The following is a 25,604-nucleotide window of genomic DNA, read 5'->3' as shown; positions in this document are numbered from 1 at the left end:
ACAAAAACAAAACAACACCTTCCACTATCCATTATACTTCCTTTATCATCATTGCCACCCAAACCCACTTCACCTCTGGTAACCTTAGGTTAGTTATCAGTGTCTACTGGTTTATTTTTATTTTGCTTTGTCCATTTATCTGCTCTGCTTTCTATTATTGCACATATAGGTGAAATTATCCAAGATCTTAGATCATCTAAGATCATCCAAAATCAGTAGATGCTCTCTGCAGCTATTGATAATGATCAGAAGATTTTTGTACTTCCATTATTGATGTGGTATATTGATTTGTGTATGTTAAACCATCCCACTTGGTCTTGTTCGTGATCCTTTTAATGTACTGTTGAAATCAGTTTGCTAGTATTTTGTCGAGAATTTTCACATTTAAGTTCATCAGAGATACTGGTTTGTATTTTTTTTTTTTGTAATGTCCTTTTGTGGTTTTGGCATTAGGGTAATGTTTCCCTCATAGAATGTATTAGGAAATGTTCCCTCTTCAGTTTTTTTGAAAGACTAAAATAGGTATATGTTCTGTGGAGATTTGGTAGAATTCACTTAAAGCCAACTGGTCCTGGACTTTTGTTTTTGGTAGATTTTAAAGTACCCCAATTTCGATGATTGTGATCATTCATTTAAAATTTTCCGTTTCTACTGGTTCTGTATTGGTATACTATAGTGCTCTAAAGTTTTGCCAATTCAAAATTACCAATTTGTTGGAATATAGTCGCTCATAATTATGGTATCTGTTGTTATTGTCGTTCATTTCTAATTCTGTTTATTTTTTCTCTTTGTGAGTCTGGCTAAAGGTTTATAGATTTTGTTTATGTTTTTGAGGAACTTTTGGTTTCATTGATCTTTTATATTGTTTTCTTTGCTTCCATTTTTTCTCTGATTTTTATTTTCTTCTGAATTTTGACTTTGTTCTTCATTTTCAAGTTGCTTTAGGCATAAGATTAAATTGTTTGAGATGTTTCTTATTTCTTAATCTAGACCTGTATTGCAATTAAATTCCCTCTTGGTTCTGCCTTTGCTGCACCAATAGAGTCTCATAACTGTATCTTCATTTTCACTTGTCTCCCCAGGTGTTTTTTAATTTTTGCTTTAATTTTCTTAATGACCCAGTGATTATTGAAAAACATGTTATTTAGTCTTAATGTATTGGAGGTTTCTTCTGTTTTCTTTTTCTGATATAATTTCAGTCTTCATAAGTTGATTAACACTGCATTTGTGTTACAGCGTTTGGCCTATCCTTGAGGATGTCCCATGTGCACTTAAGAAAAATGTAAATTCTTCTGTTTTGAATGTAATGCCCTGTCAGTGTCTGTTAGGGCCTTCTGATCAAGCACATCATTTAAGCTCATCATTTCTGATTAAGCACATCATTTTCCCTTTTTATTCCCTGGCTTGTTAGTCTGTCTGTAGTTGTGAGTGGGCTGTTAAAAATCCCCTATTATGTTGTTATCAGTGTCGCTCATTAGTTCTATTAATAATTGCTTTATGTATTTTGATGCCCCCTCATTTGGTGTATATATATGTTAGTGCTGTATAACTATATTACTATATTAAGCCCTTAATCATGATATAATGTCCCTGTCTCTTACTAACTTTTTTTAACTGGAAGGCTGTTTTATCTGTTATAACTATATTTGCTTTTTTTTAATTACCATTTGCTTTTAGGGTTGTGTTTCAGACTTTTACTGTATGCCTACTTTTGTCTTTCGTGCAATGATGAGTTTTCTGTGGATAGCCAGAGTTGAGTTTTCTTTTCTGATCCATTCAACTGCTCTATACCTTTTTAATGATGGATTCAAGTCATGTATCTTTGAGATAATTATTGAAATATAAGTGTTCATTGCCATTTTTGTTGCTTTGGTGTTTTTTTGGTTTTGTGTCTTTGTAGTTTGTCTTTGTTCTTTTGCTTTCTCTTGTCTTCTTTGTGCTTTATCATCTTTTGTGTTACGTTTGAGTTCCTTTTCCACTTTCTTACAGTTTGTTCTGTGGGTTTTTGTTTCGAGGTTATCCTGGATGACTGGCTATCTAGTGCTTGGTGAAGAGCAGGAACTCGGGCAGTGGGGAATTGAGAGATTGCTATGAGGTAGTGCCAAGAGTTCAAGCCTTCTAAGGAGCAGTAGGTGCCTGAGCAGAAGGGGAGAAGTCTGCAATGACTACCTCCTCTAGACCAGTCTCTTAGAATTTCCCCAGAACGCTAACACTAGCCCCTTAGCTGTGGTCCATTGCTGATTTGAGGGTTCTGTGACCACTTTTTCCAGGGTTGCTGTCAGGAGCAAAGTGATCTGGGAATTGTGGCTTTCTATTGTCCTCAGGCTGCAGTTCTAGCTGTAATCATAAGTGGATCAGAAAGTGTCAGGGCTTGTAGGTACCTTTCATAAAAGATTACCTCCTTTGTGGCCCTCTCTGAGTCCTTTTTTAAAGGTTGTGGCACCAGAGGTGGCTGTGGTCAGGGTTGCAAGTAAGGGGTGTCTGTTTCCAGCGGCTTTCATGTACTGAGCCTTCCCCTGAGGAAGCTCCTGCTGCCTAGGTGCCTAGGTACTTTAAACTTTGATTAGAAGCAGAGGCAGGATAGGTGAATGTTATATCCTAGCATTGGGCCCAGGTAGGATGGGACAGGTAGTTCACATGACACAGAAGCCACTTGTAGAGAGAAGCCTCTTAGGTGCAGAGCCCAAGGTAAATATTTTTTCACACAAATCAGGGTTTTCTAACTAGGCCTTCTTCATTGACTTGAACTTCAAATGCCTGTATCTGGAGGACAGAGGATCAAGCTGACAGTTACCACCTTAGACAAGTCTTATGCAGCCGTGTGCAAGGACTGTCAGTGACCTTGAGCACCCCTTAATGGCAGAAGTGCAAGGTATATGCCCTCTGGCCTTCACTCTGGTTGATAACTAGCAGTACAGCATTTGCTCTGGCTAGCATCTATCTGTTCTCCCTATGTTAGGCCAAATATATGTACTGCTCCAAATCCTATTATTCTCCAGAGTCAGACCCCCCATTTTCCATACCTGGTCATGTACATTCCCCTGGGCCCCCAACTCCCATGCAGTCTAAAGTCTCAGATTCTGTAGTCTCCAATGGGCACGAGCCCTTCAGTTACCAACAAAAGAAAGGTTCCATGTTGCAACCGTACCAACCCTCTCTTGGATTGTGCTGCCCTGGTAGCATTCCAGGCAAAATTGTTTTGCAATTTTTCCAACCTTCTCTGCCACGTCTCTTTTCCCTGCAAAAAACAAGGGTCCTCTGGTTATCTTTCAGGTTTTTCTTTCTATCAAGAAAGATTTTGGGGAGGGGGCCTCCCTGGTGGCACAAGGGGTTAAGCACTGCACTATGAAGCAATCCACAGCCTCTGCAGCATGAGTTCTATCCCTGGCCGGCCAGGGAGCAACCCACATGGCATAGCAGACCTCTCCTGTCTCCCCTGCTGCTCCCCCCAGCAGTGTATTAGTCAGTCTGCCTGTTCTGTTCCCCACTCTGTCTCTGGTGAATCCTTTCACCCCCTGCATCTCTGCCCTGTACCCCAGTTCTTGTATGCATACATAAATCTTTTAAAAAAAAAAGATTTTTTTTGTTAATGGGGAAGTGGCAAGCCCAGTCTCCTTATTCTTTCCCCATCTTCCAGAACTCACATACCTCCACATTGCTTTCTTTGAAAAACTTTTTCATCTTTTCTTTTATTTTCCTCAAATAATACATTAGATTTACCTGTTTCCATTATATAAATTAAATCACACTATTTTCTGTGACTTTTTTCTTTTGCTCAGTGTTGGATGAATGTCATCCAAGTTAGTACATGTATTTGTACTTCATTTTCTCTGGATACAAGATTCTATTATATGACTATATTAAGTTTTTCTATCGATTCCATTATTGATGGACATTTGGGTTATTTTTAGACTTTGCTATTACAAACATTATGGCTATAAATATGTGTGAAAAAGCATATGTGTGGGAAAAGTCTCCAGAATGTTTACTTAATAGTGTAATTGCTGAACTTGTTCCAGTGTTACTCAGTACTGCCAGCCAGTTTTCAAAACATTTGAACGGGTTTACACTGCTACAAACAAGGGATGAGAATTTCAGTCTTGCCATTATTTTGTAATTTTAGCCAATTTAGTTGGGTGTAAGATGGTATTTTATTGATATTTTAATTTGTGTTTTCCTAGTTTCCAGGGAGATTAACATCTTTTGTATTTCTGGGCCATTTATATTTCTTTTTTGAAATTCCTATTCATTTCTTTTGCCCAATTTTTCTCTTGCATTGGCTTTTTTATTGGTATATTCTGGATACTAACCTTTGGTTGTTTGTATGTGTGCCAATATTTTGTCCTTTCACTCACTTTCTTAGTCCTTTGATGAACAAAGCTTAAATTATGTATTTCCTTTTTTGAGATCTTGATAAAGAATTCCTTCTCTTTCCCAAGATTATAATGATGAAGATGTAGCCATTTTGCAGTTCATTTCCATCCTCCTGAAGTTTTTTTTCTTTTGGGGGTGAGGGAGTATGTTGTGTATTGGTCTAATTTCATTTTTTTCCCTAATGAATACCTTGTTATCCATTTAGTGAAAACTCTACCCTTCCCTCACTCATCTGCAGTACCCACCTCTGCCATGTTTTATTTTTTTATCTTTTTTTTTTTTTTAAGATTTGTTTATTTATACAAGCACTGGGTACAGTCAGAGGCGTGGAGGGTGAGAGAATTCACCAGAGCGGAGAGTAGAACAGACAGAGTGACGAAGTACACTGCTGAGGGGAGCAGCGGGCGGCAGGAGAGGTCTGCAAGCCATGTGGGACCCTCGCCCAGCGGCTGGGGATTGAACCGGCGCTGCAGAGTCTGCGGGCAACCGCTGTGCCACCGGGGAGGCCCACCATGTTTTAAATGTCTGTTTCCAGATTCTGTTGTGGTCTTTTTGTTTATCCCTGAACAAATACCATATTATCCTAATTATTATTGCTCTATATTAAGTGTTGAAGTCTTGATAGTGAAAACCCCACCACTTTGGTCTTTTTAAAGAGTATCCTGGCTCTTTGACCTATTTACATTTGGATTCAGCCTGTCACATACACATTTTCCACCCCCATTCTGAAATAGAGAATGAAATAATAAGAGAAAGAAAATAACTCATTGAAGTTTTTATATGAAATTCCTTTGAATCCATAGATCAGTTTGGGAAGAATTTATATCTTTATAATGTTGAGTTTTTAAATAAATGAGCATTTATTTATGTTGTTTTATTATTTTTAAATAATTTAAAAAAATTTTTTTACTTATATAGGCCTTGTTATATTTTGATAGATTTGGTGTCAGGACTTTTTTTTAGTCATATTGCATTGTGTAAGATTCATGCGTACATCAAGAATCAACATTTTGTAATGCAATGTTAATGTGTGTGTATTACCCTCCCCTCAAAAAAAAAAGAAAGGTGTGTAAGATTGGAATGATTTATTCCTTGAATTTTTAGAAATAAGAAGAGTGAAATTAACCAGACTTTCTATTGTCTTTTGCAGAAAATGTTTACTTAGCTACTAATTTGGTTACTTTAAATGCTGTGGGACTGTTTGGAATTTCTGTTTCTTTTTGAGTCAGTCTGGATCACTTATTTTTTCTAGAGAGTTAACCATTTCTAAGTTTTAATTTTATCATCATGAATTCTATTGGTTCATGATAACTTCTTTTTAGTATCTGCAGTTTTTTTTAATGTGCTCTTTGTTATTCTTAAATTGTTTGTAACTTCTCTTTTTTTGTTCTCCATTACCAGAAATTTATAATTTATGTAATTCTTTGGAAAAAGCCAAGTTGCTGTTTTTATTATGTGGTTTTTTTTTTTTTTTCTGTTTCGTGAAATTTTGTTTTGTTTGCCTCTATTCTTTTTGGGTTTTTTTGTTAGTGCTCTGACCATTTTTTCTGTACCGCTTGACAGTACTAATCTACCCCCCTGTAGCTTTTGCTCCCTGACTCCTGAGACACACTAGTCTTGAGACTTTTTTCTACTTTTCTAATTTCTTCCCTCTGACTCTCTTTGTCTTCACATCTCTTATTGTAGATACTCTCTTATCGCCAACCTTCCTTTCTCTGTTTCTGTTCTAAATTGATATATACATTTACTCTCTTAATTTCAGTCCTCACTGCTCTGTGACTAGACAGAATCAAGGAAACTATTCCATGTCTTGTTCTTTCCACTTAACTTGTCTCATCTTGAGCAATATATGACCTCTGAAGCTCACCTCAGGAATACTTTCTTAATATTATAACCTTATAGAATCTTTAACTCTGGCCTCTGCCGTTTCTAAATGCCGTTTCTGGACCACTTTTCTTAGTTGTTTTGTGAGGGTTTCTCAAGTTCTACATGTCTTATATGAATCTTACATAATTTACTTTCTCTCCCAACCTATTAATTCCCTCATTTTCTCATTTGGATGTTTTATTTTCCCAAGCGCACGAAACCACATGTTATTTGGTTTGACTTCCCAACATCCTTGTCTCCCGTTACTGTCTTTATACTCAAGTCTGATTATAATGTGTGTGTATCTGTTCCCCTCTCCTTTCCTTTTAGCCCAGATTATGCCTTTGTCTTTTACAAGAATGGTTTCTATCTATTCCTACTTTCCTTCACTGCCCAGTGTAGCCTCACCACCTTACTAAAAACCATACCTACTTTTGATTCCTAAATCTGTTTATCTAAGTTGTTCTCTAAGAATATTATTTTTTACCCTACTAGTTTTAGACAAAATACTTTTATACCATATCCCTCCTCTACCCCCAACCTGGGCAGCACCAGAGCACTTAAATATCTATAGACTCTTATATTATACTTTGTGACCGGGATACCAGAAAGCAATCAGTCTTGTGTTATGTAGTAATTTATGATTTACAAGGGATCATTTTTATGGGAACTTGAAAGTGGAACCAATGGGTAGAATGTTTATGGTCTCCATGAGAGTGAAATATTTGATTCTAAAAGACTTTGTAATTGGTGATGTGTTTAATCACTAAGTGCTTCTCTGGTTTTCAAAATCTTGTCTTCTCTTGGCTTTGTCAATTTAATATATCATGAGCGTATTTCTCTAATGCACAATCATGTACAGTGGTTCACAGAAATGATATAGAGATATAGCTAAAACAAAAAGTGCAATTTTAAACTCTATGAAAGTGACCCTAATTACTTTAAATTTTATTTCATACTAGTTTTGCATTACTTTACACAGTGTGTTCTCTTTTAATTTCATTAACTGTATATGTCTAGGTAGTTCTGTAGTTTCCTATTCATGGGAAAATTAGGGGGAAAATACCATAAGAATAATTACTATGAGGGCCTCCCCTGTGGCGCAGCGGTTGAGCGCTGGGTTGCGAAGCTGTGCTTCCTCTGCAGCGCTGGTTCAATCCCCGGCTGCTCCCCGGCCACTGGAGGAGGGTCCCACATGGTGCACAGACCTCTCCTGCCGCCCGCTGCTCCCCTCAGCAGTGTACTTAGGTCCTTCTGCCTGTTCTGCTCCCCACTCTGGCTCTGGTGGATTCTCTCACCCTCCCGCGCTTCTGACTGTACCCAGTGGTTATATGTATGTATAAATGAATGAATGAATGAATGCTCCCCGCTCTGGCTCTGGTGGATTCTCTCACCCTCCCACGCTTCTGACTGTACCCAGTGGTTGTATGTATGTATGAATGAATGAATGAATGAATGAATGAATAAATAAATAAATAAATAAATTTTTTTTTTAAAAAGAATAATTACCATGAGATTATTAAAGAGGTCAAATATGCATATATTCCTTTTTTTATTACCTCAAGGAAACCTTAAATAGCTATTTTGGATCATGCTACCTACCTAATTATTCTTATTAAAATGATATGCTTGCTAGAAATTGGTTAGGATATATCACAGCAGAAGCTAGTACCCAAGGGTACTGTTTTTAAGGTTGTACCTCATATTGTCCTAACTGGTCTGCTCTGTGTATGAGAGGCTGGAGGAGAATATGTGATATTCAAATAGTAGGAAATGGAAGTGTAAACCATATTCAAGTATCTCAATGGTTCTTGCTGATTCCTATACTCTGTTATATTTTATTCAGCCAGAAATGTTCTGGTTATTTCTAAGTAATAGCTGGAACAGTAATTTGAAAATAATGTATTATATCCCTTAGAAAATATTTCTGAGTATTAAGGTGTCTGTCTTTCCATAAATTAGTTCTAGTCCAACATCAAATTGTAGCACAATTGGCAAAAAAGCATTAGCATAACATTTAGAAAATTATAGTTCTAGCAGAGCCCTTACCTATTAGGTATATGCCACAATCTATACTTTGCGATCAAAGAATTTAGTAAAAGTATTTTTTTCTGTCATATAAAGGGTTGCTTTTGATGTCAGACTGTCATTCATTAAAGCTCTTAAAAGTCAGTCTGTCTTGCTCTTGGCAAAGTTACCAGTGAATTTCTTCTATCCAAGCCAAATATTCAGAAGGGTGAAACGAGGAGAGCCTGGTGCCTTGTCTGTCACTCTGCACAACATGATAACTGCCTCTTACCACCCTGTGCAGGGCATGCTTGTTCCCATGCTAGGTACATGGGTACAGTCACTGCATTCACTTCTAAAGTTTCTATCATATGATTATAATTCATTATTTTATTTTTTGTTTTATTTCTTATTTATTTTCTGTGTTTGCTTACTTGTCCTGCACTTGTGCCTTTAGAAAAGAAATTATTTAACTGTATTTCCTATTTCTTTCAAATCTTCCTGGGAGGTCTTTTAGAAAAATGCTGATGAAATAGGTGCCTGATAAATGTTGGTAACTGAAGTCTAGTGCTTTATTTTAATTGAATTTATTGTTTTAATGGCTGTATTATTTTACTTGAATTCTAGGCACACAAACCAATGGTCTGGACTTTCAAAAGCAGCCCGTTCCTGTTGGAGGAGCAATCTCAACAGCCCAGGCCCAGGCTTTCCTTGGACATCTCCATCAGGTACGGTGTTCTGCGCAAGCGCAAGTGAGAGTAAAAATGAAGACATGGCTGTTTGGGGCTGGGGAAAATATTTTAGTATATGAGATGAGATTCTTAAGTTGATTAAAGCCTCATGCTAATTGTTTCTGTTTGTGTCATTCTAAATGATTGGTGTGGAATCCTATGGCTCAGTTGACTTTAAAACTGTTGACCCCACAGCTTTGTGAAAAAGAAAATTTCTTGTTTTGAACAGTGTACGTGTAAAACTGGTTATTGATATCTGAGTGTGAGTCTGTGATGGTTCACTGAAGGGAGTAAATTACAGACATCCAACATGATGTAGCCGCCATTGCCTACGACCTGCTGTGTGAGACTCGGGGCTCAGAACTTATAGCCTTCCTTTAAAGAAGTTCAAACCATTTTGATTTGGGTAGCTTTTCAGAAACTTTATTTGACAGTGAATCCCTTGTTTGGGGAATGTTTGAGTTTTCTAAAGTGTAGGACTCTCCTTTATAAATAAAGGCCAGCATCAATATTAGCTCTGAACTCTACCCTAACCCCATTCCGATACTTTCTTTTCATTTTAGGAAACCTTAATGCTATAGTTCCTATCCAAAATGGAACTCATCTTTCTGCTAATGGCATCACTGTTTTTTGTAGTCTTCTAGATTTGAACACTGGGATAGTTCATGATTTTTTTTCTTTATCTGTGCCCAGTCAGTTGCCAGGATCCTTACGTAGTACCTTATAAGGCCTTTCACTAGAATGCGGCTCATTCTAGTTCAGGCTTCCATTTGTTCTACCCTTGTTTACAATCTTTTTCTCTATATTTAATTTTTCTTTGCTTTCAGGAAGTTTACATTTTTGAAGAATGAAAACCCAGTTATTTTGTACAGTGTTGCTCTAATTGGGTTTGATGTTTCCTGATGACCACTGTGTTCTTATATCCAACCAGAAGGGATAGATGTCATTATTGGTGATTTTAACTGCAATCACTTCCAGGTTTCCCCAGGAAAAGTTTATTTTACCTTGATAATTAACAGGTATCTATGGCAAGATAATGGGAAATGTGAATATTCTGTAACTCTTCAAATTTCACCTATTAGTTAAAGCATTCATCCATTCCTGATGCTTACCTGAGTCAGTTATCATTGTGGTTGCCAAATGATGACCCTTATTTTAATATCACCATGGTTTGAACTTTCTAAATATGTGAAATGTGTGTGTGACAGACTTTCATTTGTGATTTATAGGTCAGATTCTTTATTTTAGCCAAAAGTTATGAATACATGGAACTTTCGAAATAGAATGAGTATATAATTCTGATCATTTATGTTAAAAAATGTACATAAGTAGATTATTTTCCCGTTTCTTGAGGACAATGTGGAAGGTGAATTAAGTTTTTAGAGTTTAAGTGAATACAAATGAATGTTACATAGGGAATCCCTAATACAAGTGTAGCATGCCTGATGATGCTAATTTAGTATGGGAAAATAGCTTCAGAAATGTTAACAGCATGTTCTCAAGGGAGGTGAAGGGACTGTAAGCTTGTTTATAAAGTTTTAACCCCCTAAGAGAAACCTCTTTGTATTTTCAGTTCTAATTCAATGACATAAACCTAGTAGTTTCTTCAAATATTTCCGGATGCTAACTTCTTAATGACAACCGTCGAACATGGTAGACTCTAAATTGTCCTGACTGCTTTATTTATAGGTCCAGCTCGCTGGAACAAGTTTACAGGCTGCTGCTCAGTCTTTAAATGTACAGGTAAGCTGGGATATGGGGCTATGGATTAGTTTTTCTATTTAATTTTTTTTGTTTTTCTAACTTTCTGTAGTGGACATGTGATAATTTTAAAGTAGGAAATAGAAATATTATTACTGATTCTCATAAAGAGCCAAATGATTATCATTGACAATAAGAAAATCAATTTAAATCATGCTACTGTGAATGACCAACAGTAATCAAGACAAGTCTACTTTCAAAGATTTAGGTTAAGTTCAGTAAAAAATGTTTCTGAGTTAGGTATGTAGCTATATCACATACCTAAACACAAAGCCAATCATATCTCAAATCCCATTTTGTTCCCTAATGTCTTTATCTATCATTTTTCATGTCTTAAGAGAAATATAACATTGAGGAAAGAGCACTAGACTAAGACAGGTCTAAGGCTTGAATTCTCATTCTGCCACAACTAGCTATGTGACTTTTGCCACATCACTTAATCTCCTGGGACTCATTTTTTTCCTATCTGTATTTAAGTGGGGGAGTATAGAGGATTGCCAGGGTTCCTCTCTGCTCAAAGGTGTTATGATTCTGAGGATTGTGACATTGATGGTCTTCATACAGTAAAAAATTTGAAACAAAAATCAGGCTACTTTGCGTCTATGAACCTTATGGCAAAACATACAAAGTTCAAGTATTATGCATTACTCCATAATATTTCAATCCACCTACTGCTTCTTTTCATTATAGTGTTTAGATGACTAACAGTCAAGAGGGAAAACAGTATTCTGGAAGATTGATTTCAGTGTTGCTAATGACTAGAGACCTTGGGTTGAGCATCCCATGAAACCCAGTGGAATATGGACCTAGTAACACATGGAAATAAGAAGAGAAAGAAAAGGAGATAATGTGACCTTCCTTTCGGAGGGAGAGGAGGCGGAAAATTGCTTTGGTTGCCATGGTAAACTTTCATCCCTTAGAGAGATGTTGGCAAACAGGCTGTATCTCCAGTGCAGAATGTTTACAGTCCTGCTCTGTAATTATCTCTCAATGACTGGCAGAATTAATCAGAGCCTTTATGTTAATTAGCCTTGCTGCAGTCCCCAAAACAGGTGGTGGGAAATATGCAAATCTATGCAGAATTTTAATGTTCTGCATAACCAGTTTTAATTACCATGAAATTTTCTCAGTGCCCCTTTCAGGAACATATTCTCTTTACCTCTTGACTGCACCATTTTTCCTCTAAGTCTATATGTTGCTTAATGGGAGATGTTAAATTTACAGTTCTTTAAACTATTACATCAAAGGTTCTGTTGTTCAGTGATCAATCTCTGAAATGGTACATAGAGAAGTTTCAGACTGACTACCAATTGCTTGTCAGAATGTTGGGATGGAGGAGCTAATGTAGAGATGGATTGAAAATATGCCCTTTCCTTACTCCTTTTTTCCAGAGTTGAAGATTTGGTTTTGTGAAAAACTGTTGGCTTGTGGAGGACCAGAAAATTTTTTTCTTTTTAAAAACTATAATTGCAGCTTTGCTGGCATCGGACCAAAAGCTGAAAACTAATATGTAAAACTAGGAGAATACAAAGATTTATCAGAAAGAGGGCCTCCCCGGTGGCGCAGCGGTTGAGCGCTGGGTTGCGAAGCTACCTGCGGCCTCTGCGGCGCCGGTTCGATCCCCGGTTGCTCCCCGGCCACCGGAGGAGGGTCCCACATGGTGTGCAGACCTCTCCTGCCGCCTGCTGCTCAGGGTCCCACATGGTGTGGAGACCTCTCCTGCCGCCTGCTGCTCCCCTCAGCAGTGTACTTCGGTCCTTCTGCCTGCTCTGCTCCCTGCTCTGGTTCCGGTGAATTCTCTCACCCTCCCGCGCTTCTGACTGTACCCAGTGCATGTATAAACCAAACAAACAAACAAATAATAAATAAATAAATAAGACATGCCTCTAGAAAATTAAAAAAAAAAAATTAAAAAAAAAAAAGATTTATCAGAAAGAAAAAAAGTAAAATCAGGAAACCGTTAATAAGTCCTGTATTTTAAATAATTCTTAAGGAGAATTATTAAATAAACTTCTTTTAATTAACTATTTGAAATCTCTTATTCTCCCTACCCCCCAGTCTAAATCAAATGAAGAATCGGGGGATTCACAGCAGCCAAGCCAGCCTTCCCAGCAGCCTTCTGTGCAGGCAGCCATCCCCCAGACCCAGCTTATGCTGGCTGGAGGACAGATAACTGGGGTAAGTCTTCACTGGGGGAATTGTAATATACTTTCTCTGTGTCAGAACTGTCATTGGCCAATATCTGATTAGAACTGATTAGAATAGGAGACAGTAACTTGGCTATGCCTGGCACTATTACGTCTTTAAGGAACCTCCTACACCATAAGCAGCTCTGAAAAAGGAATTATATCTTCGTCATAGGTTTTCAGGGTATTTTTTTATTACCATTGCAGATAAACTAAAAATTTCTCTAAATCCACATTTTAATTGTTGCTTCATCTTTTGTGGAGTCATTATCTCCGTATGGTGGAGACCACTATACTGAAGAAATTGTAAGTTGTCAGTTTAGAGTTATGACATCAATGCAGAATAGAAGTAAAGAATGGATTAAAACCTACAAAATAAAAAAAAATTATTAAGTTGCTGTGTAGTATTCTCTGATGGTTTTGTTTCTTGGTTCTGTAATTTATTGTATGGGCTCATTACTTCATCTCCCTGTGCCTCAGTTTTCCTTCAGTTAAATGGAGATGTTAATAATACTATCTCACAATATCATTATAGCAATTAGGAGTAATAACATGTATAGCTCATAGAGCAGTGCTAGGCACATAATATTCAATAAATGTCATTTATTTTTATTGGTAATAACCTATTTGTGTATGTTATGTTAGTCTTTTACTTTCCAATTGTCTCTATTTAAAGACAACTATTCAGAATGTTTTTCTGCTGTTGAAAATTTGTCTATTAACTCTTCTTTTTGTTGATGGGGGTAACTGGGGGCAGTTATAAGGAAGAGTTACTTGTTATTATTCAATTCATATCATATTAACCGACAAAAATTTTTATTTCATTTCTGTTTTGACAGTGGGAGACTCTTAAGAATTGTTGCAAAATTGCTTACAAAATCCCATCAGAGATTAGTATTAGTTTTAGTATTAGCTTATGTGTTGTATAAAATATTTATAAATATATATCTTAAGGGTATTACACTTTTGACTGGTTTGATTTTGATTCTTATGTCTCTAACGCACAAATTGTATTGGGCCCTTTATAAAGGAGGGTTGTGCCACTGACTGTACATGTACTTCAGAATATTACTGATTCTTCTTTGATCAGAGCATGTCACCAAAAGGAAGGAAGAAAATAGTTACTACTTTGGTGTGTGTTCGAAATAAGTTGCAGTATGAAGGCAAATTTAAATGCTCTAAATATATTTCCTGTCTTAATCTTTGGATTTTGTTTTTGGTAACTAGTCTGCAATAGTAAGAGACACTTGGGATTCCAGGTTCATGTGGTTGGATCTTCTATTAAACCTGGGCATTAGGATTCATTTGCATGTAAAGTGGGTGCCTGTCACCACCTGTTTCATGGAGATAATGTGTTGGAAAAGGGATGTAAAGTTGCAGAGACCCAAGGCTTTTAATAACAGAAAAGATTGTGCTGGGGAGGTGGCTATAGGGAGACTTGGAAAAGAAACAAATGAAGCTCATATTCTTTACTCATATCTTAGGACATAATGGAAATGATGGAATATGGCAGGAATTCATGCTAATGGGAAGCAGCTGGGCCTTATCAGTTCTTTCTGTGGTCAGATCCAGCATCCTTGTTCCTCATTCATCTGAATATAATCACTTGCTGTTCTGTTGGGTGTAAATTTCTTTTCATATCCTGTCAGCATTGATTCTTTTTTTCTTGCTTACTAGTTAATTACTTTTTTTGCCTGAACCCTAGAGCCCTGAGCAAGCTTGAATGATTATTTAAGGCCAGAATGAGGGCTACCATTTTAATTCAGATAGTCTGCTAATGGTCATTAGCATGACCACTAATGAAGGTTGTCTGCTAACCTTGTGAAGTCAGTAGTTAAGGTCTAATACCATTTTGGGTTACCAACTTCAAAGGTCTAGGCTTGCACTAGGAGCTCTTCTCCTTCAACCCTGTCTGATTGTCCTAATTTTGTTTAGCTGACTTTGACGCCAGCCCAGCAGCAGTTGCTACTACAGCAGGCTCAGGCACAGGCACAGCTACTGGCCGCCGCTGTGCAACAACATTCTGCCAGCCAACAGCACAGTGCTGCTGGGGCTACCATCTCAGCCTCCGCCGCCACGCCCATGACGCAAATCCCCCTGTCTCAGCCCATACAGATTGCACAGGTGAGTGACCACCTCAAAGGATGGGAGGTAGATTTTCTTTACGGCAAGGTCACTTTCTGATTATTTGTGTTGGCCAGTAGGCCCTGGGAGCTTTGGGTCAGTGAAATGAATGTTAACCTTCCTGACCACTGAACTAGAAATAATACATTTGTTTCCTTATTTGAATTGATGTTATAAACACATAACTGATTCTTTGACTAACTGCCTGTTTATGTTAAGTGACAATACTTGAATAATTAGCTGGCATATTTCTGAAGCAGGGGATTACTGTATTTATTTTAATTAGCTAATTACGGCAGGCATGGGTTCTTTCATGTGCTCTGCAGTGAACATTGCCACCCATGTGTGAGAGAGACAGCGAGTCATCTCTCCACTGCAGAGTGATTAGCTTTGTGCAGAACTGCATTAGAATATTGTCTGGTTTCAGTTTTCACATTTAGGTTAAAGCATCCAGAGATAATACCAATTCATTTAAGAGGCACATATTATACAACCAGAGAGGAAAGATAAATGAAATCCTTTATCTCCAAGAGAGGAAAAGGTATAGATAACTATATCAGTAAAATAGATGAAGAGTTCTTTTGAGTCTAGTCCCAATTATCCTTACCCCCAAAGCAGACTCAGGAATGGGCTTAAATTGTAGCTAGAGTTTGGCTAGACATTAAAACAACCCTGCACCCTTATGTTTATAGCAGCACTGTTTACAATAGCTAAGCTTTGGAAACAACCCAAATGCCCAAAAATAGATGACTGGATCAAGATGATGTGGTACATATATACCATGGAATATTACTCAGCATTCAAAAAAGATAAACACATGCAATTTGCAGCAACATGGATGGCGCTGGAAGGGATCATGCTCAGCAAAATAAGCCAAAAAGAAAAAGAAAAATACCGGATGGTCTCACTCATAGCAGGAATCTAGAAAACTTAAATAAGGGACCAGGAAAATGAATATAAGAAAGTGAAAATCAAAATCAACAAAAAACTATGAACCAGAGACACTTTTTGGGGGGTGGAGGGCGGGAGGGGAAGGATTGGGGTCAGAATGGGGCGTTTGCAATTGTATGGGGGAATATAAAAATAAAATTTATTATTTAAAAAAAAAAAAAAAAACAACCCAGGTGGGGGCCTCCCTGGTGGCGCAAGGGGTTAAGCACAGCACTGTGAAGCTAACGCAGCCTCTACAGCATGAGTTCGATCCCCGGCTAGGGAACTACCCACATGGAGCGACAGACCTCTCCTGACTCAACCGCTGCTTTCCCTCAGCAGTGTATTCAGTAGATCTGCCTGTTCTGCTCCCCACTCTGTCTCTGATGAATCCTCTCATCCCCCACACTCCTGGCCTGTACCCCTGTTCTTGTGTGCATAAATAAATAAATCTTTTAAAAAATAAAAAACAACCCAGGTAATTGTAAATGTGAGGAGTAGATGTTAGACTAATCTTTATGTCTGTTATCGAGGTAATATTTTTATTTTGGTCACTTCACCAATAAATAAATGTTTTTAGTGCCTATGCTGTGAGACATTTGACATTCTTCTAAAAAACTAAAAAAAATAAAAGCATATTAAAAATTATATAACACTAGGCCAGTATTATTGATTTGCTAGGGAACCAGATTTGTGTATGGATAGCTTTTTTTTTTTTTTTTTAAATTTTACACTGTTTCCTCAGTTGGTGTCAGATTTTATGAATCATTATAGATCTACTAATTTATTGATGGGAGTTTAGATATAGCACTCCCAATTTTAATATAACAAGAAAAATCAAATATTTAAAAATTCAACATGTGTTTTTCCTCACTTTATTTTTCAGAACCGATATTGCTCTCTAAATATAAAATTCAACTCAACTGTAGCCATTTGTTCTAAGAGTTTAATAACTATTGAAAGTTAGGCTCAGTGTAAATCATGCTACAATATACACCCACACAAATACGAATTTCTGCTGTGGCTTTAGGTTTCTTCACTCAATTTAAAACATACCCCCAGGGAAAAAAAATAGATTGTAATTGTATAGGGAATATAAAAAATAAAATTTAAATTAAAAAAAATACCCCCGGAGCACACCCTCTTTGGAAGTATGTGAAAATAAGTATTAAAATACTGACTATTTGAATATGACAGACTTCATCGTCTGGGAAACTTATTATTAAGTTAGCGCCTATTCCAGAATCTCCAGTTCATGTTTTAATTCTATTTTTTTTAGGATCTGCAACAACTGCAACAGCTTCAACAGCAGAATCTCAACCTGCAGCAGTTTGTGTTGGTGCATCCGACTACCAATTTGCAACCAGCGCAGTTTATCATCTCACAGACGCCCCAGGGCCAGCAGGGTAAGCATCTCTGGAGTGTGTCTGTGGTGCCAGTTTCCATATGTGACCCACTCCTGAAACTGGCTATGAAAACAATGTTTTTATTAAGTTTTATTTAACTTTAACTCAATATCCATATAATAATTTTTTTTTGTCATGTATTACCACATTATTGAAGGTCATTTTTCGTGGCCTCTCCTCTACCTACTACTTACAGAGGAACCAAGAGTTAGGCCAAAAATTTAAATGAAATCCTTCAACATGCTGAACATAAACTGGATAAATTGTTTTAGTGTTTTGATAGTTTTTAATGGGGATGTATTTGAAGAATGTGGGTAGATAACGAAAGCATATGCTTCTAACAATCATTACTTTTAAAATTTGAGATGGAAAGGTGCAAATGTGGTTAAGTTATTAAAAATATCTTTGAGGCCTTTTAAAGTATAATTGTGTGATTTCTGTATCAGACAATGAAGTTCAGTCACGTTTGTAATATTGGTTAATGGAATGGATCCATGAGAGTTTGAGGATAGCAAAACCTCAACCCAAGGAACATTGGGGCATCTCTACTGTTTCCTCACTATTTCTGTTTTTTTTTTTTTAACCTTTTTTCTTCTTGATCATGCATTCTGATATCTTTTTTTTATGTAAATATGTATTCCACTTCCGGGGTAGCCTGCTCTTGAAATAGAGAATTCTCTGGTTTTGTATGCAATTGCATTTTCTGATGAATTCTGGGTAAAGAAATTGAGCTCTTGGGGAATTTCAAGCTGCTTCCATTTAGAATACTTTTTCATTTTCATCCATTCCTTACTAAGATAAAGAATTTGCCAATCAGTGGTTATTTAGGTTATACATTAAAGATTACCAATTTTAGTTAACTGTTCCGAATCTTCATGCTCAAGTTGTACTTAACAAGGTTGACGTTTAGGCAGACTAAACTGTTAGGAGATCATTTGGCAATTTTCACTTCACCTTATTTTTTTTGCCATTCATTCAGAGTAGTTTTTTTTGTTTTTGTTTTTGGCATAACATGTTTCTATTTTACAGGTCTCCTGCAAGCGCAAAATCTTTTAACGCAACTACCTCAGCAAAGCCAAGCCAACCTCCTACAGTCGCAGCCAAGCATCACCCTCACCTCCCAGGTCAGTGTTCTTTCATGGGGGTTGCATTCCTATTATTTTGGACTTTATTTAACTTAAAAAACAATAACAGCAATCTTCCTCAATATCTTAATAAAAATAACACAAATTTTCAAAATCTGACAAAGAATCAAAGCTGGGCTTACCAGCTTGACTGATCATTACTACCGAATTGATGTAATCTTTGAAAACCTTCAAGAATATGTGTTAGTGTAAATAAGTAATGAGTTCTGGCTATTCAGACCCCCATTTTCCCATCGTTGGCAGTAGAAACTACCACTTGAAATAGAAACTTGAGCTTCAGTTAAAACCCATCAATACCCTTTGTCCTCTGTCAGATGCAGCAAAGAAACTCTGATGTCTGTGTTTTCTTTCCTCTCACAGTTCAGATGTTGTTTTATCTCATTTCCACCAGAGTTTAACTGTATGAAAAGCACAAGTCTGGTCATTTAAAGGTTTTAAATTTCTCATTAGTTGTGACTTTGAACGTGTCATTTTACGTCTCTGGACCTCCACTTTCCTATCTGTCCATAAAGCAGGTGATGAAACTGGCCCATCCTGAATCTCCCTTACAGCTTTGATACTCTGTATCATGGAAATTGTCACTTAATACTAACCCATTATTAGATTTGACCAAATTCAACATGTTTAGAATACAAACTCTGTAAACAAAAATCTATAAACAGTGATCATTTGGGAGTTGAAATTACAAAGAAAATTGCAGTACTCAGATAAACTTCATGAAATGGGAAAATTTTTGTGTGTTTGGATTAGGGTAATGATTTCTTAAGTGAACACAAACCACTAACAATAAAAGAAAAATTAATAAATTTAATTTCATAAAAATTAAAAGTTTCTCTTAAAAGAATAAAAAGAAAAGTTATGGACTGTAATGAAATATTCTTATAACTCTTATCTGATAAAAAAAATATCCAGAATATATAAAGGATGCATTAAACTCAGAAATCTTTAAAAAGGGTTTGTGTGCAAAATAAATGATAGAAAGAAATGTGCCTCTGATACCTTCAGCAATGTGTGATAAGTGAAAGAGGCCAAATATAAAGGACTGTATACTGTATGGTTCAATTTATATGGCATTTTAGAACAGACAGAACTTTAGGGACAGAAGTCTTAGCAGAGGTTGCCAGGGGCTATGGGTTGGGGATTGACAGCATAGGACACAAGGGAACTTTTGGGGGCAGTGGAAAAGTTGTATATCTTAATTGTTGTCTTTGCTATATCCAGTTGTCAAAACACAGAAAACTATACTTTTAAATGGTACATTTAATTGTAAATATGTTGAATATAAACTTAAGGTTGCAGTTTTGCAAAAAACCTATACTAGTGACTCCTTCCTGGGATACATCTGTGTGCACAGTGGCAGGGCTGTGGTGGCTTCATCCCAATTCCTGCTCACTGAATTCTACTCTACTATTTCTAGATCTGGCCCAATTCAACCTGAGGTTTCTGGAGTTGGGGTAACATATCTGTAACCACCCCACCTAAAGGTACCCAACCTGTTTTTAGTCCTTTATTATCAGAGAATGGGGCTCCACAAAGCCCAGAGATGAAGTAACAGTCTAATACTTGAGACTCACCTCTACCTATCCACCAGTTCTACTGGAAATTGTACAACTACAAAGGATTCTACTATGGTTGGCACTGTTCTGGGCTACTCCAAGATGGTCAGGTTGAAAATTATTCAGTGTCATCATATCATATAGAAGTGTGCTTTGTTATCTTCAACAACAGGAAGCAGGATGGCAGAGAGGAGGTTACCCTAATTATAGGGCTGTTTAATGCCTGTTGTAGTTTTGTGAGCCAGTTAGTTCAGTTGGAGAGAGCACATTACTAATGAGGTCAAAATTAAAGGTGTATGACCCATGTAAATTACGAGAAGAAAGCTCACAGCCTCAGGTTTGATCTGCAAGCCTGGCCTGTCATTGTTCACCTGGACTCTGTCTACAGGAAGGGTCAACTGAGCAGGTATGATGCAGCGTCAGGGCTGTTCCTCCCCCTGTCAACACTCCAGAGGCTGGGTTCTACTCAGGGATTGTGAGGAAACCAGAGTAACCTCGTGTTTCTGTAACAGGGAAATTTAATATTTTTTTTTTTTTACAAAAAGGAAAGATTGTGTTCATCCAAGTGAATTTTAGTTGGATTTAAATAATTAAATATTTTTAAATGCCTAGAGGCAGCTAGCAGAATATTAAAAAGAATTTTATGTGAGTTAGAACTAAGTAAAAGGTTTCTCAGATTTGAAGTAACAGAAGATATTAGAAAGGACAAAAAAGTTCACCCAAAAGATAATTTAAAATTTATGTACACTAAAAAGTAAAAACAAATTGGGAAAATTATTTAATGTAATGGGTAAAAATCTTTTACATTTAATGAGCTCTTTAAGAAGATATCATTACTATGTAAGTGGTTATGGATGTAAATCCACTTCACATCAAAGGAAATGACATAATAACTGACACTGGGAAAATTTTTACTTTAAGTAATAATAATAATAATAGAAATTAAAGCAAAAGTCAAGTACCATTTAGTCCCTGAATTAGCCAAACATTGTTAAAAACAACTATTTCAAATCATGTGGAGAGCCTTGTATACCAAGAACCAACATTATGATGTATCTCAAAAACCATGAAATTGTTTATGGTGTTCCTTTTCCAGTTATAGAAAATCCTCTATGAATATACCTTACAGAATCACAAAGGTGAAGAAAATATGCACAAATTATTTTTTATTGTGATATTACTTGTGTTGGTGAAAACTACATGAAAGTGTCTAGTGATGAAGGAATTATTAAATAAATTATGATTATTGCTTCTGCCACCTTTGGGGAATAACTTATTCATTATGAACACTGAAACACCATAGGAAAAAAGAGTAAAGATAATATTAAGTGCAAAAAACAGTATAAAACTATGTTTAACATAATTGCTGTTACAAACTAAAATATAGATCTGAGGAAGGGAGGAAACATTTAGAGTGTATATGGTGATGCTGTATATCCCTGGGTGCACACTTATCTTCAAACTCAAAAAGGATATAGACATTGAACTTACAGCATATTTGTATGTCAGTTATATCTCAATAAAATAAAGTTTTCTCTTTGATTTTGTGCCTTTTAAAATCTTAATCTTATTATAAAAATTATTCTGCTCTGCGGGACACACACCTGGTTATTGAAGATTTGAAAATTACTTACAATTTGTGAAAGAAAGTTTGTGATTAATTAATTTATCAGTGCAATAAATTAAAAACAGGGTAAAATAATATAGACCTGTGAAAGAAAACTTGAATACACAAAAATGAAGCTGTAGGTGATTTATATTTCCCCCTTAAAATGGTTTTGATAATCTTATATTTGTGTCATAGTTAGGGGTATGATAGTAATAATAAAGACATACGGTCCCTGCTGTTTAGGGACTTGTAGTACAGTGACATATTTATGAAGTGTTTTTGAAGACAAATTTATTTAAAGCACAAAGTGTGTATATGTATGTATATCTGTATACACACACACACACCCCTATAACATGTTTCATTTTTTTTTGTATTCAACTTTTTTTTCATAGGTTTATGTATTGAACCTTGTATTTATAGTATACATAGTTTCACATTGGTGTCTTCTATAGTGTTATATTATCTCCTTAATTCTCCAGGAATATAACTGTTTCCTTAAGTTGTTACTTGCAGGACATTACAGTTATAACAAATAACCTGTATATGGCTCCTTCTTTAACAGCCAGCAACCCCAACACGCACAATAGCAGCAACCCCAATTCAGACACTTCCACAGAGCCAGTCTACACCAAAGCGAATTGATACTCCCAGCTTGGAGGAGCCCAGTGACCTTGAGGAGCTTGAGCAGTTTGCCAAGACTTTCAAACAAAGACGAATCAAACTTGGATTCACTCAGGTAGGATGAACCCACCTTTAACCTAGAGATTTCTCTCTTCAGCTTGATCTAAATTTCCTTTATGAATCCATGTATATTCCTCAACTTTGTTGTTTACTAGTTTTAGACTGTAATACTTAGCCATTTCTTTCATTGACAAGTTTAAATTATTACATGTAATACATATTGTTATAAATTTATGATTTAATGTTAGGTTGAGAGCCTAAAGACTTTTCTTAGAACACAGGCCTCTGGAAATTACAATTAAACCAATAATGGTGAAAATTTAAAAGATCAGGTTGGAGGTTGATGTAGTTGTACTGACAGTTTTATTATTTGAGGAACACCTACACCTGGTTCTTAGTGCTATATATGTGCAGTTGAGAGAGTGGAGATTACAGGGTCTTTTCAGTAGTAGCTGAAAGGGGAAAAGGTTGAAGAACTTGTTTAAAATAGTCTCCCTCTGCCACCATCCCCCCATCCCCGAGAAAGGGGAACTGTAGACAGACAGACAGACACACACACACACACACACACACACACACACACACACACACAAAATTAAGTCCAAACTGAAACTAATCAAGTAAGAATCTGTGTGAGGTGAAAAATTCACATTATTTTTTTAAGGTCACCCAGCAGAGGGCTTTTAAAATGGAGTAAGTTTAATGGTTTAAATAGGCAATTGAGTATATAGCATTTTTGATTCAAGCACTGCCACAGACTTACTCTGTGATCAATATCTCACAAACAATACTTTTAACAGGAAAGGAATTAAACTGATAACATTTATGCAAAATGATATGGGATCATTAGGTGGAAAAGTTTACTGAAATATAGATTAGATTGGGTATGGTTATGAAATCAGGGGGGGAATGGCATTTTCTTTCCAGTGAATATAAATACCATTTGAAATTTAAACCACAGCTTAAATACTATCTAAATTATTTTGGGTTGAAAGTAAAATGATGCACCACCTACTCTGGTAGATCAAAAACCAGAGATGGTATCCCTGCCTGTGTTCTGTGTGTTTTTAAAAAGATACTTTCAATGTTCCTTCTTTGTTTTACTTGATGTCATTTTATTTTTGGTAATTTATTTTTGCTCATGAAAACTAATTATCTGTTGGGACCATAAAATGATTTTTTAATTAGATATAATTTTAGAGAAAATGCCATTACATTTGTGAAGAATTTCATTTGAGAAGAGACAAATTTCAAGTCAGAAAGATTTGGCACTTTTTAGCATCTAAATGATCTGACTTATTTTTAAAAAAGAAAGCTAATGGTATAGCTAGAATGATAGGGACATGTTAATCTTAAATAAGTATAAGGTTGGCATATTTCACAGTGTTTCAGCTTTGAAGCAATCAGCACAGCATACTCTTAGGTTCCCTAGGAAATTGTAGCTTAAGTCATATGCCAGGGATGTTAAGACTTTTAAAAATCTTTTTTACCCAAATATTGGTTTACCTTTCTGTGGCATTTGACCCAACATAGTACTATTATTGTGTTCCCCTCCCTCTCGCTCTTGCTTCTCTTTCTCCCTGCCTTGTATAAAGGAGAGTCCCTATGGTCTTGTGTTCTGCTCTATGGTTTTATCCTATTAGTTGGCATGTCTGTTCCTTCTTTCAAAAAAGCATTTGACATAGCAGTGGCAACATTTCACAAACCTTGACTGCATGGTTTAATTTAAAAACGGGAGAGTTCATCCTCCCTGGTGGCTCGAGGAGTTAAGTCTCAACATTATGAAGCTATCAGCAGCCACTGTAGCACAAGTTTGATCCCCAGGCCGGCCAGGGAGCTGACCCCCATGGTGCAGCAGACCTCTCCTGTCTCCCACTGCTCCTTCAGCAGTGTATTTCAGTCAGTCTGCCTGTTCTGTTCCCCATTCTGTCTCTGGTGAATCCTCTCATCTCCCCCCTACCTATGGCCTGCCCCTCCCAGCTCTTCTATGCATAGATAAATAAAATAAATCTTTAAAAAATAAATAAATAGAAATGGGAAAGTCGGGCCTCCCCTGGTGGCGCAGGCGGTGGAATGCCGCACTGTGAAGCTGTCCGCAGCCTCTGCAGCGCCAGTTTGATCCCAGCTGGCCAGCGAGGGTCCCACATGGCGGGCAGACCTCTCCTGTCTCGCCTGCTGCTCCCCTCAGCAGTGTATTTCGTCAATCTGCTTGTTCTGCTCCCCGCTCTGTCTCTGGTGAATCCTCTCACCCTCCCGCACATCTGGCCTGTACCCCAGTTCTTGTATAAATAAATAAATAAATCCTTTAAAAAAAATGGGAAAGTCAACCTTTGTTTTTATATCATATTCCTCAATTGTAGTTTTGAAAGGTTTCAATTTAATTATGTGCACGTATCAAGGGGAAGTTAAACATTCAGATTACTAGTTAAAAGCAAAAATAGTCTATTTCCTTAGTATACATATTATTGGATGTCTTAACACCTAGTTGTTTAATTACATAATTAGTTACTAAAGGATTACTATAAATGTCAATCTCTAATTAGAAGGCATACTATAGTATGACACTTTCATCACCTATGGTACATTCAGTGTTTCCTAATACCGTTGTTCCTTTTGCCCGTTTGCTTTAAAACATATCAAAAGATATAATATAGGCCAGATTATGTGTTAATCAACTGCTTATAACATTTACTTTTGTGAGGTAGAACCCAAGATGGTTATGAGTTACAAGAGCACTAAACCAAGCTAATGAAAATTAGTGTATTACCCAAGTATCAAACTAATGAAAATTAGTGTATTACCCAAGTGACCTGTTGCTTTTTATTCATTTAAATAATTTAAATATAAAGTAAAATTGTATTCAAAGTTTCAATTAAGTGTTATTTAGTGCCATAGTTTTAGTTGATGGTAGTTTTATTTCCAGTCACCAACTTAAAATGTTAGTTTTTATCCTTATTATGAAGTGATATTTAAACAGGTATTTTTTTTTATTTTTTTTTAATAACAAATTTTATTTTTATATTCCCCCATACAATTGCAACCCCCCCATTCTGACCCCAATCCCTCCCCTCCCCCCCCACCCCCAAAAAAGTGTCTCTGGTTCATAGTTTTTTGTTGATTTTGATTTTCACTTTCTTATAGTTATTCATTTTCCTGGTCCCTTATTTAAGTTTTCTAGATTCCTGCTATGACTGAGACCATCCGGTATTTTTCTTTTTCTTTTTG

General features: G+C 36.5%; 1 protein-coding gene across 1 annotated transcript in view; it reads left to right on the top strand.

Moving 5' to 3' along the window:
• Window positions 1–25,604, top strand: part of POU2F1 (POU class 2 homeobox 1) — a gene marked incomplete at its 3' end in the record, with an annotated part of 149,081 nt that overhangs the window by 99,195 nt on the left and 24,282 nt on the right. Inside the window, 7 exon segments of the mRNA XM_084251446.1 lie at window positions 8,875–8,975; window positions 10,668–10,721; window positions 12,798–12,917; window positions 14,861–15,049; window positions 17,259–17,385; window positions 18,415–18,509; window positions 22,261–22,434. Of these exon segments, the coding sequence (XP_084107572.1) occupies window positions 8,875–8,975; window positions 10,668–10,721; window positions 12,798–12,917; window positions 14,861–15,049; window positions 17,259–17,385; window positions 18,415–18,509; window positions 22,261–22,434 (860 nt within the window).

The sequence above is a fragment of the Talpa europaea genome (assembly GCF_964194135.1).
Source record: "Talpa europaea genome assembly, chromosome: 12".
In the NCBI taxonomy this organism is placed as follows: Eukaryota; Metazoa; Chordata; class Mammalia; order Eulipotyphla; family Talpidae; genus Talpa; species Talpa europaea.
The sequence above is the reverse complement of the archived record's forward strand: the minus strand, read 5'-3'. Positions and strand labels throughout refer to the sequence as shown.